This window comes from Ursus maritimus, unplaced genomic scaffold, assembly GCF_017311325.1.
Source record: "Ursus maritimus isolate PB19 unplaced genomic scaffold, ASM1731132v1 scaffold_24, whole genome shotgun sequence".
Lineage (NCBI taxonomy): Eukaryota > Metazoa > Chordata > Mammalia > Carnivora > Ursidae > Ursus > Ursus maritimus.
The window spans coordinates 14883830-14899005 of NW_024424897.1; the positions used below are offsets into that span (position 1 = coordinate 14883830).

At 38.4% G+C, this 15176-nt stretch overlaps 1 protein-coding gene across 8 annotated transcripts in view; it reads left to right on the forward strand.

The window, feature by feature from the left end:
* The window catches only part of STRADA (STE20 related adaptor alpha), a 26742-nt gene continuing 11566 nt past the window's right edge, over nucleotides 1-15176 (forward strand). The window contains exons 1-4 of one of the 8 annotated variants that reach the window (XM_008693603.2): nucleotides 2-133; nucleotides 8264-8343; nucleotides 10009-10066; nucleotides 12292-12320. In XM_008693603.2, coding sequence (XP_008691825.1) covers nucleotides 8308-8343; nucleotides 10009-10066; nucleotides 12292-12320 — 123 coding nt within the window. In that variant the 5' untranslated portion in view covers nucleotides 2-133; nucleotides 8264-8307. Of the gene's footprint in view, nucleotides 134-8263; nucleotides 8344-10008; nucleotides 10067-12291; nucleotides 12321-15176 lie in introns of all 8 variants that reach the window. The other 7 variants (XM_040640416.1, XM_040640415.1, XM_040640413.1 and 4 more) reach the window with 7 other exon arrangements.

Below are 15176 nucleotides of genomic sequence, written 5' to 3' on the forward strand. Positions count from 1 at the left end.
CCCCGGTCCCGCTACTGCGCATGGCACGTTGCGTACCTCCCCCTACCCCCAGCAACTGGCCTGGCGGCGCGGCCCTAAACTAAGGAGGCGGAGCTGAGACGGGGTCGGGACTGCTCGCTAACTCCAGGACCAGGTACCGGGCTGGCGGGGCCGCCTGGTGCGCTCCAGGGACCAGTCCCTCCTCGCCCTGACGCCGATTCCATCTCCTCAGGGGCGGGCCTTCGTCAGATCGGCCATCCTGGCCCCCCCTCACCCTCCACGGGCCCCCTTTCACCCCGTCCTCTTCGATTCCCGCAATTAGGGGCTCCAGCTTGAGAACAGAATAGGCTTGGGCCTGCCCGGGAGACGGCCGAGCGGAGTTGCCGGGCGAGAGAGGCGAGCGCCTGCTTTCCGTACCCATCTTTTCCCCTGACTCCTAGGTGGGGAGCCTGGGGCCCGGGTGTCAGCTTGCCCTGCCCAAAGAGGCGGCCGATCTTGTGCTGACCCCCCTACCCCCATCCCACAATCCCAATTCCCATCTATCCCAGGCTGGACAGCGAATCAAAACCCCCTTAAGGAGAGAGATTTAGGTGACTCCCTGAATCAGCAAAAACAAAACGCTTCTAATTGCCTTGTTGTTTTCCAAGAATGTTTCAGTGCCCGCAGATTTGGGGTGGAGATGGGCGGTGGGGGTAGGGAAGTGAGCGCGAGGGAAGGGGAGTGGTTAAATAAAATTGTTCAAGTTTCCAGGAAATGGGGTACTACTTTTTCTGCCCAGCCTTCTGTTAAGATAACCTAGCATATTCCAACTCGACTTTCCCGAAGAGGAAAAGCCGTTCGAACTGGTCCTTTTCTTACTGTATAATACCTGTTAAAGTAGAACCGTATTCCAGTATGTATCTGAGGCATTAGGACAGTTCTTCATTGACTGATTCATACTGTCTAAAGACACCCAAGACTGTTTCTTGTTCCTGAGAGTTGAAGAAACCAAGTCTCATCTGGTTACTTGCCTTAGGCCAGGAACCTATTCAGCTATTAGTTACAGTGCTGAACTTGTTAGGTCTGTTCCCCCACCTTTCAACCAGGTTTCTTAGAGTATTGTGACTCAAATGCAGTGTTTGTAGTTGTAACCCCAGACATGGAAGAAGTTTAGAAAACAGTGACAAAAACAGGGAAAAGGGAAAAAATAAAGCAAGGTAAACGAATTCTTTTCTATTCTATTTGGCATCCGGTCAGCAGCATTGTCAAATCAGACGATGTCTTCTCAGTCAGTCATCATTGTATCTTTGCAGACACAGTCTTGATACTTCTCCCTAGACTTCTCTGTAATCACTCTGGTTTCTAGAGCATAGGCTTTGGAACAGATCTAATGGGTGCTCTACCAGTTGCCTGTATCATTCTGGGCATTTAGCCTCTCTGAGCTTTTAAGTTCCTGGTCTGTAAAATGAGGAAGATGATACTTATGGTGAGCTGATCTCTGTGATGCATTTAGCACAGATCCTTGCACATAGTAAGTTCACCATAAGTGCTTGCTGCTTTTATTATTTTTGCTATTAACAATTTAACAGATATGGGAGTGCCCATCTTATGTGTTGGGCACAGCAGCCCGTGGGAATGCAATAGTGAGTGAATAAGATGCATTGGCAGTTAACATTGTGGTAGGTGTAAGGGTTGAATACAGAGGCTGAACACCTAACAGAGGTGGGGGGGAATGGCGGTCAGGGAGGATTTCCGTAGCACAGGGTACCTGAGATGAGTAGTAAGGAATGATAGGTCAAAGTTAACCAGGTTGGGGGAGCGAAAGTGGTCCAGGAGGGGAAGCAGAGTCTTTAAAGTTTTTCCTTTGGATTCCATTTTCTCCTACCTGCCTTCAAGCATGATGTCCTAAATATGGACCTATCCCAAGGCTTGCTTCCCAGCCTTCTGCTTTTTTCTCCCCATTTTCTCCTTCAGTGCTTTTGTCACTTGTATAGCTTTGGCTGCTAACTCCCAGGTCCACATAGCCATCTCTAACATCTCTCTTAAGCATCAGTCTTACTTTTCTAACTGACTGCTATATCTTCTCACTTGGAATATAGAACTCTTTTCTCAACCTCAACATGATTTAAAAACTTGAACTCATTTTCCCACCAGAACCACTTCCACCTCTGAGTTACTTGGGCACAAAAAAAATCAAGAGTCATCAGAGTTGTCCACAAGTAGAATGGGTTCCATGATAAGGTAGTGAGTCTCTGGCAGGGGAAGTTTTCATGCAGAGGCTAAATAACCTTACATCCAGGAGTTTGTAAAAGCTGTTCCCCCGAAGGGTGGAGGGTAGGCTAGATGACTTATGGTGTCCTTACTAACTAAATAGAATTTCTTTATTTTTCCTTCATCCCCTAGCCATCTATTTCTTAACACTCCCTCTGCTACAAGCTCTTATCACCCCAAATATGGTTCACTATAATTGTGTTCTAATGGTATTCCTTTCTCTGGGGATTTTTCACCTCCCCTTCTCACATCCGTTGGCAGATTAATATTCCTTAGAATGTTTCTTAGAACAAGGCTTCTCAAACATTAGTCAGTACGATGGTCCACAGACCAGCAGTGTTACCATCATCTGGGAGTTTGTTAGAAGTACCAGGCCTCACTCCAGACCTTCTAAATCAAAATCTGCACTTTTAACAAGATCCTCAAATTATTTGAATGCGCAATAAAGTTTGAGAGACACTATCTTAGACCACTGTTTTGTGTTTGTCACCTTTCTGTTTAAAATCTGCAGTGGCTTCCTACTGCCTGGTGAAGAAAATCCATACTCTAGCATGCACGTAAGGCTTCTTCATTGTTCTCATATATCTGGAGTTGTGCTTCTATAACTTGTTATGCAAAGTGCTAACATACTTCTCGGTATATTTGGTCAGTCAGTCAGTCAACATTACTGAGTACCTGCTATGTGATAGGCACTGTTCTAGAAACTGGGAGATACAATTGTGGACAAAACAAAGTAAGCACTAAAAATGAGCAGCTAATACTATTTCATGCTTGGAATTCCCATTTTCTTTAGGTCCTATTTGACACTGAAGCCCCACCCCTGCAATAAAGCTATCCAGGTCCATCCCAGCTTATAGTAACTGTCTTTCCCTTTGCTGAACACCATAAGGACTTGCCCATTTCTACCTGTGCGTTCCCCAGACCTGCTGAATTAAAAAATTTTGAAGGTGGGAGTTTGAGCATTCATCGGTTTTTATAACTACATGAGTTAATTTGAAACACATCCTGGTTTGAGAACCCATGTTCAAATAATTAATGAAGCTGTTGGTGTGGTAGTCTAGGACCAGTTCTTAGGTTTGTTATATTAATTTATACGGTGTTTGGGGATTGACTTTATTTTCTGTTTCCAATATTTTCCCAGAGCATAGGTAGTTCCTTCTGCAGATAAAAATCATCTTTTTATCTACATTAATATTCTATGTTCTTTCTGTTGTAGACTATATTTGGATATGGACCCTGCTTCCTCTTAAATTTCTTTTGCATGATGCTTTGTGTTTAATGTTATTAAATAATGTGCACTCTAATAATCTTTTTTTAAAAAAATCCAGTCCATATTTTTCTATTTCATGCCAGGATAAATGATTCTCAACATGGTGATGATCTTCTATAAGAAGATTAGATAGGGGTGAAGATAAATGCAATTTGATAAAAATATATAGATGATTTTAAAAGGCCTCCTCTCTTCCCTGGATTGAAATCCATTGCTTTGATTTCTCTGAAGCAGTTCTAAGGATTCCAAGAACTCTATGTATCTGATTAAGTTCCCACTCCCATTGCTATACTATATACTACCACAATCCCTCAAAACCCCAACCTACCTCAAAAAAAAAAAAAAAAAAAAAAAGAAGGGAAATGTGGCAGGGATTTTTTTCTAGATTCTTCAAAAGTGTTTCTGATTATTTATTTTAGTCATTTTACTTTTAAAGTCATTTTTGTTGAGATATAATTTACCTACAGTAAAATATACCTACATTAAGTATGTATGGTTTGTTGAGTTTCGACAGATACACTTGTGTAACTACCATGCAATCAAAATACAGAACATTTCCACCACCCAAAAAGTTCTCGCGTGTCTCTTTGAATTTGGTCCCTCCTCTTACCCTTGGTCCCAGGCAACCAAAGACCTGCTTTCTGTCATAATATTTTTACTTTTTCCAGAATTTCATGTATATGGAAACAATATATAGATTTATGTCTGACTTTCACTTAATATGACATTGTTGTATGTATCAGTAGTTTGTTCCTTTTCATTGCTGTGTAATATTCCACTGGTATATATACCACATTTTGTTTTTTCACTTACCAGTTGATAGACATTTGGATTGTTTCCAATTTGGGGCCATTGTGAATAATGCTGTTATGAACATTCATGTACAAGTCCATGTGAACATATGTTTTCATTTCTCTTGAGTAGACTACCTAGAGCAGACTTACTGGGTCATAGGAAGCTACTAAACTATTTTCCAAAGTGGCTATTATAGTAGTTTGCATCCCCATCAGCAATGAATGAGAGTTTCTATTGGTCACTATTCTTGCCAACACTTGGTATTGGCAGTCTTTATTTTTAGCCATTTCAGTAGGTATGTAGTGGTATCTCATTGTGGCTTTATATACATTTCCCTGATGGCAAGTGATGCTGAGCATCATTTCATGAGCTTAGTGGCCATTCCACCTCTTCTGTTCAAATCTGTTGCCCATTTTTTAAGTTGAGTTGTCTTACTGAGTTGTAGAAGTTCTTTAAATATTCTGTATACAAAATGTTTTGTAGACACACAGACTGTTCTCTCCCAACTTGTATATTTTCTTAGTGCTGTCTTTCGAAGGTAGAAGTTTTTAATTTTCATAAAGTTTATCATATTTTTCTTTTTCATTTCATGCTCTTGATGTTATTTTTTTTTTTAAAGATTTTATTTATTTATTCGACAGAGATAGAGACAGCCAGCAAGAGAGGGAACACAAGCAGGGGGAGCGGGAGAGGAAGAAGCAGGCTCACAGCGGAGGAGCCTGATGTGGGGCTCAATCCCATAACACCGGGATCACGCCCTGAGCCGAAGGCAGACGCCCAACCACTGTGCCACCCAGGCGCCCCTTGATGTTCTTTTTTTAATTTTTACTTATCCCAACATGATGAAGATTCTCTCCTCTGTTTTATTTAGTAGTTTTAACTTTTTCTTTAGTTCTATGATCCACTTCAAGTTAATTTTTGTGTATCCTATAAGGTAAGGGTGAAAGTTCATTTTTTCTAAGTAGATATTAAGTTGTATCTAGGTTATTTTTCCCCCATGGAATTACTCTGGCCCCTCTCTTGAAAATTAATTGACCATACATGCACGGATCTATTTCTGCATTCTCTGTTTTGTTTCATTAATCCATTTGTCTGTCCTAGACCAAAGTACACTGTCTTGATTACTGTAGCATTAAAGTAAGTCTGGAAATAATGTAAGTCTTCTAACTTTGTTCTTTTTCAAAATCATTTTCACTATTTTAGGTCCCTTGTATTTCCATATAAATTTTAAGATCAGCTTATCATTTCCTTCCTAAAAGTCTGCTGGGATTTTGATTGGGATTGCACTGAATCTATAGATCAATTTGGAGGGAGTTTATATCTTCACAGTATTGAGTCTTCCAATCTATGAACATAGCATATCTCTTATTTAGTTTATCTTTAATACCTCTTAGCAATGTTTTATAATTTTTAAACATACAAGTTCTTATAATTTTAAAGAAATTATTCCTAATTATTTTATGTTTTTGTTGGTATTATAGTTAGTTTCGTTTTCTTAAATTTCATTTTCTAATTGTTCATTGCTAGTACATAAAAATACAGTTGGGTTTTGTAATTGGCCTTCTTTCTAAATTCATTTTTTTAGGTCTAATGATTTTTTTCTGTAGAATACTTAGAATTTTCTATATATACAATCATGTTGTCTATGAATAAAGAGTTTTACACCTTCTTTTCCAATCTGTATGCCTTTTGTTTCTTCTTTTTCCTTTTTGCATTGGCCAAGACCACTAGTACAATGATGAACAAGTGATAAAAGCAAACATTCTTGTTTTGCTCTGTTTTTAGAGGAAACTCACTAATTCTTTTTACTACTAAATATGATGTTAGCTATACATTTTTCATACATACTTTATTTTATTATTATTTTTAAAGATTTTATTTATTTATTTATTTGAGAGAGAGAGAGAGAGAGAGTGAGTGCAAGTGGGGGGGAGGAGCAGAGGGAGAGTGATAAGCAGACTCCACACTGAGTGCAGAGCCCGATGGCAGGGCTTGATCCCAACCCTGAGATCATGACCTGAGCCAAAATCAAGAGTCTGATGTCCAACCAACTGAGCCACCCAGGCGTCCCCTTCATACATATCTTTTACCGAGTTGACTTGGTAAATTCTATTTCTATCCTATTCCTATATAACTATTCCTAGTTGACTGAGAGGTTTTCTTAAAATCATGAATTGATACTGAATTTTTTCAGATGATTTTCTCTACTGAGATGATTGTATTTTTTTTTTTTTCTTGTTTACTCAGTTACTCTGGTAAAGTTATACTGATTTTTTTTTTTTTTAAGTAAGTTCTAATGCCCAGTGTGGGGTTTGAACTCATGACCAGGAGATGAAGAGTCTCATGCTCTACTGACTGAGTTCATTTTTTTTCCTGCCCACCCCACCATTTTTTTAACTCCTTAAAATTGGTTGTTTTTTATTTCAAACAACCTCAGACAAAAACAGTTTGGTATACATTGATTCATTTTTTAGTGTTAAGAAAGTCTTTAGTTCCTGAGATAAACCCCACTTGGTCATGATGCATTATGCTTTTAGTCATTCTAGATATAATTTTTTTAAAAGATTTTATTTATTTACTTGAGAGAGAGCAAGATCACAGAGGCAAAGGGAGAGGGAGAAGCAGACTTGCTACAGAGCAGAGAGCCCGATGAGCTGAAGACAGACGCTGAACCGACAAAGCCACCCAGGCGCCTCTCTAGATATAATTTTTAACTATAAATTAAGCAAACATAAAACAAGATCAGGATGATATAAAAGAAGATAACATTTGAGAAATGGCAAAAGCTCTTGGAAATGTGTAACCAAAATTTAAAAATTAGTAGAAGGGTTAAAAAATAACATTGAAGAAATCTCTTGGAAAGTAGAGTTGTAAAATAGGAGTGAAACAAGTATAAATTAATTCTAGATAATTCTAGAAGTATGTCTTTATTAGGAATTCTATACATAGGGGAACCTGGGTGGCTCAGTCGTTAAACATCTGCCTTTGGCTCGGGTCGTGATCCCAGGGTCCTGGGATCGAGTACCACATCGGGCTCCCTGCTTAGCAGGAAGCCTGCTTCTCCCTCTCCCACTCACCCTGCTGTGTACCCTGTCTCTCTGTCAAATAAATAAAATGTTAAAAAAAAAAACAAACCCAAACAGCTAAGTGCAGCTGGCCTAGGAAACAACTAGTCTGGGTTGTAGCAGGGGGATGGAGGGCCTTGGAAAGGCAATCTCCAGGGACAAATTGGAATGGATAAGTTCAAATGTATGGTAAAATATATTGATAAGACAAATAGCAGAGATGTACTTGGAAAAAGTAACAGCTATGTGGGAAACCAAACAAGTAAAAAAAATATGAGTCCATTATTAACTCCAGGAAAACTAATGGTGTACAAGAAAACAGACATGGTCATCTTTGTTTGCCTCGGCTCTGAACCGTGTTTCCACAGTCATAACAATGTAAATGTGGATTTTTTATTTAATCAAACATTATGCCAGAATTGTGTGGAGAGAATGAAGGCAAGAAAGTAGGGTGCAGGAAGGTGATGTAGGAGAGCTTAGTCTTCATCTACCACAGTAGAAAGTTAGTAGAGAAGTGTCTAAAACGGATAAGTCATGGCCATATAAACATTATTTAAGAATGATAATAAAAAGCAGGATAAACAGCCAAAAAAAGCAAATGTAATTGCTTCTGGGAAAGGATCAGTGGGGAATTGGGTCAAGAGAAATTTAAAAATTAAAGAAGAAAACCATACAATAACAAACCTGTCTTTTCTTACAGAGATTGCAGTATTTCCGAATGTACTTGGCTAGAGTACATCCAGTTTTATTGTCACTCAAAGATTCTCTAAACCAATCTTTAGAATCTAGAAATTTATAGGTCTGGTACAGTGCTTTGAGTGGTAGACTCATAGTAAGTTTTTGTTAATCAAAAGGCATTTCTATAAAAGGAGATTTGACTAACCTGTTTCTATTTTCCTTTTAGGTTTAAATTTTTGAAATTGAAGTAGGTCTACACATTAGGAACTCATGTCTTTTCTTGTAAGTAAACCAGAGCGAATTAGGGTGAGTGTTTCTATTCTTCTGGCTTTACTATTTTTATTTTCTGTAAAGCAGTGTGTTTTGGCAGATACTGTAGGTGGTTTTTATGTGATGCTCAGAATCCTATGGATGTGAGGCATGTGGGAAGTAAAGCAGATATTGCAGCCTCCACTCCTAAGAAAAGAGCTTGCAGGCAGAGGCTGACTAGAGACAAATACACCCACCAGCTTGTCTGATAGAGTAGAAATGGTGGCTTATTTCAAGAATATCACTCATACAAAATTAAATGAATCAATGTCCCTTTTCACTATAGATATGTAATCGCTAATAAGCTGCCTATTTCCTATGTATTTTCAATGAGTTTGTGTGTTTTAAAAATCAGTATCAAATTGTCATTATTTGAACACTTTTTCTAAGTTTAATCATAAGTTTTAACTGAAGACTCTTTGAACGTGAAAAATGTTATTACACCTGAAAACTTCACCAGCTAAAATGACCTCAAGAACAAATACTGGATTTAGCTTCTTTATAAGCTTCCATGACTTCATAAAAGAGCATTGTATTTTGTTTATTATCAAGTATTTAATTTCTAAATGCAGTAGTAATTATTTTAAAATTCTATAACAAGGAGGAAGTGCTATGTGACACATGAACATACCACTTCCTTTAAATATTAAAGTATATGTCATATTTTGTGATACAGTACATATTATTTTTTATAAAGTTTTTTATTTTGGGTGTTCTTTTTTTAATTTAGAAAGAAAAGGACGGAGAGTGATGTTGTAGTTCCAATTCATAACCCATATTATACAACTTATTTCTGAATGTTACTTAATCTTCTTTTTTCTGGTGTTTGTGTATATAAGAATAATTTATACTGGGAAGAGTAAACTTCACTGTTAAGTAAGAGGAAAAACAGAATCTCTCCTTAGCCTGAACTCTGCCTGGTGGAAAGAATGCCCCCAAGCCAAACTTGAACACTAGTCCCTAAGTGAAATTCAATCGTGATTCCATTACTTTTACATACGAGCTTCTTTTCTGTGTCACCCTCACCTGATTCATGTGAAACCAGAGCACTTTATCAGTATTAAGGAATCCAATACTCATTTGAAATAGGATAGTAAAGTGAACCATGATTGGTAAAGTTAGTGTGGTCCTTGTAAACCTGGTAGAAAATATAGTAGTGATGTCCTTAGAAATCCTAGTGGATGAAAGAATATGCAGCTTACTATTTTCTTTTACAGACTAACAGAGGCTTGTGCAAAACTGTTTCATCTCTGTTTTCCATATTATGAATTCCAGTAGCATTTTTCACATTGTCATTCATGATCCAAAGCATCTGTAATAGACAGCCATTGAGTGAGTCAGATGGAACCAGAAGGTAGTTTTATGTCTAGGAGGGACAAAAAACCTTCTTCATTATTAGGGCCAGTACCACATGTTTCTCATCTGTCTGTCAGATTTAAGGATTATTTATCAAATTAGGCGAAGAAGAATAGAGAAAGGAATTAACCTGTTGTTTTCAGTTGATTTAAATCCAGGATTCTTTTCAAAATTGTTCCATAGAAATGCATCTTAACTGTACCGCATGATTCTGTTTTTGTAGTTTATTTGTTTGTCTAATGGCTGATAGCTAATTTTTTGTGACTTGGAAGAAATACTAATTCTCTTTGGGGTTTTCCTCTTTAGCGGTGGGTCTCGGAAAAGTTCATTGTTGAGGGCTTAAGAGATTTGGAGCTATTTGGAGGTAAGTACAGTATGGCATTTAGCCATCACTTCAGGATAAATGTCACTACTCTTGTTGACTAAATCAATTTCTAGAAATTAGCAATTGGAAGGGCAAGTGTAAAGGATAGTTCTGTTGTTTGGCTCCATTTTGAATCCATGGTATCCCAAAGATTTGAGGGCTCATCTGGCAGTTGACCTTGGCCTGTCTTGATTGTTAGAAAGTCAGTATTTACTTAAAGGCATATTTATTTCTTCTAAGTATTCATCCAGTTGAAAGACATATTCTTAAAGGAAGAAAACTTAAGTGTTTAAAATCTTCTAACCTTGAAGACTTTAAAAATAAAATTATTAGGACAAAAGTACAAATGATACAAAAGTTCTGGTTTACTGATCAATCTAGTTGACTCATCTTTTCATGGTAGAAATTATGAGACTTCAGAGAACTAAGGGAAAAATAAATCTGCCAGGACAAAAATATTAACTGACTTCCTGTTGTAAAATCCACATGCTGATTTCGGAAGTCGTAACCTTGCAATTTTGAAGTTTAACAGGGCCAGGCATTCGCCTATGATTCTTTTGGAATTGAGCCTTTTTGAGAACTGGGATCTTAATTTAAGGCAAAGAAAATTCTTTTCTATACAAATAACAGTAGTAGAGCCCCATTCTTGGTGTCTGAATACCAAGACACTGTCTTCAGCTAAAGAAACAAGTTATCAGATAAGTGCATTGATTGACTGATCAAACAAAATACCCTCAGATAGACTTAAGTCATTGAGAACTGAAACCTGTTAGTTACTAGGTGATACCTGTTAATTTATTTTCCTTAATGCCACTCAAAGACCTTCAGAGAAGTATTATTTGTTATGTTTTAGACAAATGAGAGTTTAGAAAAATAATGAGTTATTTTTGTTTTAGTTCTGAAGAATAAAAATTAGCTGCACAGTAAAGGAAAAGCTAGTGGGAAAAAAAATACTATATTCTGGTCCTGTCCTCATTTTCTTCTCATCTTTAATGGGAATACCATTGGTTTAAAAGTAAACATTGGCATTGATGACAGTTGAGTTGGAAGTCCAGTTTACAATTAATTAGTTAAAAATATTCCAGTATATGTGAATTGAATTAAGGATTTTGGTTTCAGCGTCTTGAGTGTAGGATCTCTGGCAGTCTTTTGACAATTTCCTAGTCTCTAATTTGAGGAGAGTGAAGGGATTGTTCTGTCTGTTGTTTACAGCTTGATGATGTATATTTTATCAAATTTTATATAACTTGGAATTTGCCTTCTACTCTACAAGATTGGACTTCATTTGAATTAATCTGTTCACTTGGCTTCTTACCTTTAACAGACTGTCTTAAGTAAATGCACCTGTCATTTGTGTACCAGAAAAAATAAATAAATAAATAATCTTATTTTGACAAATTGAGGCTAATTTACTCTGTAGCCAGTCTCCTCTAACAATACAGTTGGGTGCTCTGATTTCTAATTTAAGATATTTGGAAATGTGTGATCATTCTGATACTTCCCAGTTAAAAATCGACTTTGACGGTTTTTCTCACTTTCATAGAATGATGAAAATAAAAAATACGGATAGAGAATTTGTCTGATTTAAGGGCAGAAAGTTATTTCAGTTGTCCTTTGCTTTATCTGTTTTCACCTAGAGTAGCAAAGGGCCAAAAAGCCCTTCCTTTATTTGTATTCAGAATAGAATGCATGTGACTGGAGAATCTTAACTGGGTAATGGTCCCACGTATACATGTTGCTGTACTAAAACCTTTTTTGCCTTTTTTTTTTTGAAAGCCTGTTTTCTAGTCCCTGCACTTTCTGGGAAATAGCCAACCATCTCTATAACTTTATAATGAATGTTTTGTTCACAGTATAAGACTCTGAAACCAGCCTATTGAAAGTAACATTGTGTGCTGATGGAAAGTAAATTTAAGACTAGAATTACAGCAGTTGAGTTACACTTGCCAAAGAATGCCCAGAGAATAGTAGCCTTGCCATGTTGTGAAGAGCCAGAGATTCATGTTTAAAACCCCATCTGTGTGTAGTGTTTTGACTGTGGGTCTCTCTCTGTGTATGTACATGTGTATGTGTTCATACATGGCACTGCAGGCACTTTTTACCATAATGACTCTTAAGTGGTTTCTATAAATAAATGTTGTCCTAAGTGCAATAATTGCTGCTGTGAATGTGGATCTGTCTTCTGCTAAAAAACAAAATGCCAACAATCAGTTTCTCTACTCCAGAGCAGCCTCCGGGTGGCACTCGGAGAAAAGTAAGTGACTTTCTAGGCTCTAGCACTATGGCTGTTGCATGGGGATGACTTCTTGTGGAAATCTGTGGTTTTGGTTGGCTTATCATTTTATGTTTCTGCTTATCTCAGTGAGTTTTATTTGTAATTCTTTTACTTGTGGAAATTCAGGTTTCACCCTGGAAAGATTTAGATGTGTACTCTGGAAGCTGAAACGCTCTCAGGCACTTTTTTCTCTCCCTTGGGGATTAAGGTCTCCTCCCCTTCCCGACCCTACCAGTCCCCCACCACCTCCTCCAAAAAAACGTTTCAACAATCTAAGATGTGGTTATCTTTTAGTAGCTAGTGGTACTAAATTTTCCATCCTTGGTCTATTGCTAATCGATTTCAGTCCACAGAGATCATACAGAGCTCTATCTAGATTATAGGCAGTACCTCAAATCTCCTACCTTTAAAACAAAACCCCACATTAAAAAGTACAAAAGGGAGGTGCTTTTTTTTTATTGGCAAAAGTTCAAAGACTCTTGCCCTGCTTCCTAGTCTTGTCGTTTATTTTACCAAAGTAAGTAACAACAGATGTGCACAGTGTACCAAGCTATTTTTGATAATGTGAATCAGTGTCTTATAAAGAGAGGGGTAAGAACCCTTTTCTAAGTAGACTTCTTAGTCTTTTCAGATGACAGGCATCTGCCCCGTTTGCAGGCAGCTCCACAGTGGAAGGACAGTGACGTTGACTAGGAATTTCTCTCTGAGTGAAGCTTTGGTTGTGCTTATGTAGTCTGCTAGTCAGGAGCACCTCTCCATCAGATCCAAATATGTTCCATTCGGGAGACCAAAAAACATTCCCTGTACCATCAGTTAGATATTTTTCCAGAATAGAAACCTATTAAATGTAATTTTATATTTTCACAGCTGCTGGCATGATGCCAAGAGTTATCCTGTGTGAAACCTGGTGGTGGGGGGTGGGCATAGCATTTCACAAATATTGTCTTTGTGTGCTCTGTTGTGCTTCGTCTTAAACTCTTTAAACAAAGTTATTTAATGGTCATTTCTGGCTATCAGAAGCTTATGTATTTTCCAAATGATTCAAAATGAATAAAATGCTTTTCATGGCAGGGGAAACTAAGAAGCTTTGCTAGAATTAGTTTCTCTAGACAATTTGAGATTATACATCACACTAATACAACTATGTCATGCTGTGTTTAAAGAGAATGGACTAAACATTTCATCCTTTGCATCTGAATTTTGGCCTTTTCTAACTCTGAAACAGTACACTCCCCTAACCCGCCTCTCTTGTGGCAATATCAGACCCGACCTCTTCCTTTCAAAATACTGTCTTTGTTTGTTTGTTTTCCTAAATAAAGGTTGGTTTCTGTCTGAGTTCAGACCTACAGAACATCCACAAACTAGAACTTGCCCATTTTAGGATCATTGCAGTGAGATGGGGACAGCAACCACTAGACTAGTTCATCTCAGGCAATTCCCGACTGCCAAGAACTCACATTCCCAATTACCTTAAGAATTTTAGTTCCTAAAACTAACATTTTTGAGTCATTTTCTGTAGTCAACAAAGATAGTAGAAATATTTGCCAAGTTACTACCTAATCATACCAGTAGTTTACTACATCGTTTCCTACCTAGGCTCAACAAGAGTGTGCCTTTAGTGTGTAGCCTACTAGACAGTATGTCTTGTATGCACTCGTAGCAAGGAGGAGGGACATAGGTCATAAAAAAGTATCTATCAGTAGTTTTTCCCAAGGGAGTTATTTAAAATGCATTTAATAAGTACTTTCATCTCACAACTCCAGCTGTCCTTCATAGTCTCTTTTTCAAATTAAAGAAATATTAAGGAGTTTGCCTGGAAATCAAAGGAGAGAAGACCTTCAAATATATAGTAGTTCTAGATTTGTTCTCTTTGGGACTATATTGCTACCTGCTAAAAAATGCAGTACTTTCTCAGAGGCAGGTACCAGATTCTGATCTATAAAGCGCCCCCAATTACAAGGGATTTAATGAGTGTGTCGCATGAGGGCAGGTGTTTCCAGTCTAGGTCGATATGTTGAACTCTGTCTCCGGTGGAACTGGCTGGTACATGCCCCCTACTCTCCTCTTCAGCAATGACAAGGGCATGGGCAGGAGACCTTCTCAGTTCAAACTTTGCTTAAATGAACTTTGTATGTGGCAGCCTCATTGTAGGCATTGGGGAACACCTCGGTGGCAAGACAGACAAGGTCCATGCCCTCAGGGAGCTTGCATTCTAGTAGAGGAGGCCGTGATAACGTTCCCTGAGGAAAGTCAAGCAAGATGGTAGAATAAAGTGACTGGGAGCCTACTTTACTTTCTGCACAGAGCCTTCGGTGCGCAGATGACGGACGTTTAAGTCGAGACCTTAGTCATAAGGAAGAAGTGGCTACGAGAAAATGGGCAGGGGCAAGGAAGGAGTAGGGCAGGAGTGTTCCAGACAAAGGGACTGCTGGTGTGAGCTTCTTAAGACCGAAGTGTGCCTGTTCACATGGGTCAAGTATAGTGAGTCGGGGATGTGGTAAGGGATGCAGTCGTTAGAAGTACGCAGGGTCCGAGTCACGTGGATCCTCACAGGCCAAAGTAGGGACTTAGGGTCTGCAAGCCACCCCCTGGGTTTTGTGTTAACTCATGACACCGATTTGACCGAGGAGTAGATTGATACCTGAGAAAACAGGATCCGCAGAAGAACAAGAATAGGTGCAGATGGTGAGAGGGAGGAGGTTAAGAAGATGGGACTGAAGACTAACTCAGCTTGCAGCCTGTCAGTCCTAAACAAATGGTGAGCTGCCATTTCAGAGCTCCTGGTTTGGGCTTTTGGCTCACACTTTGTCCCTCGGCTGTGTATCTCTCACCTGT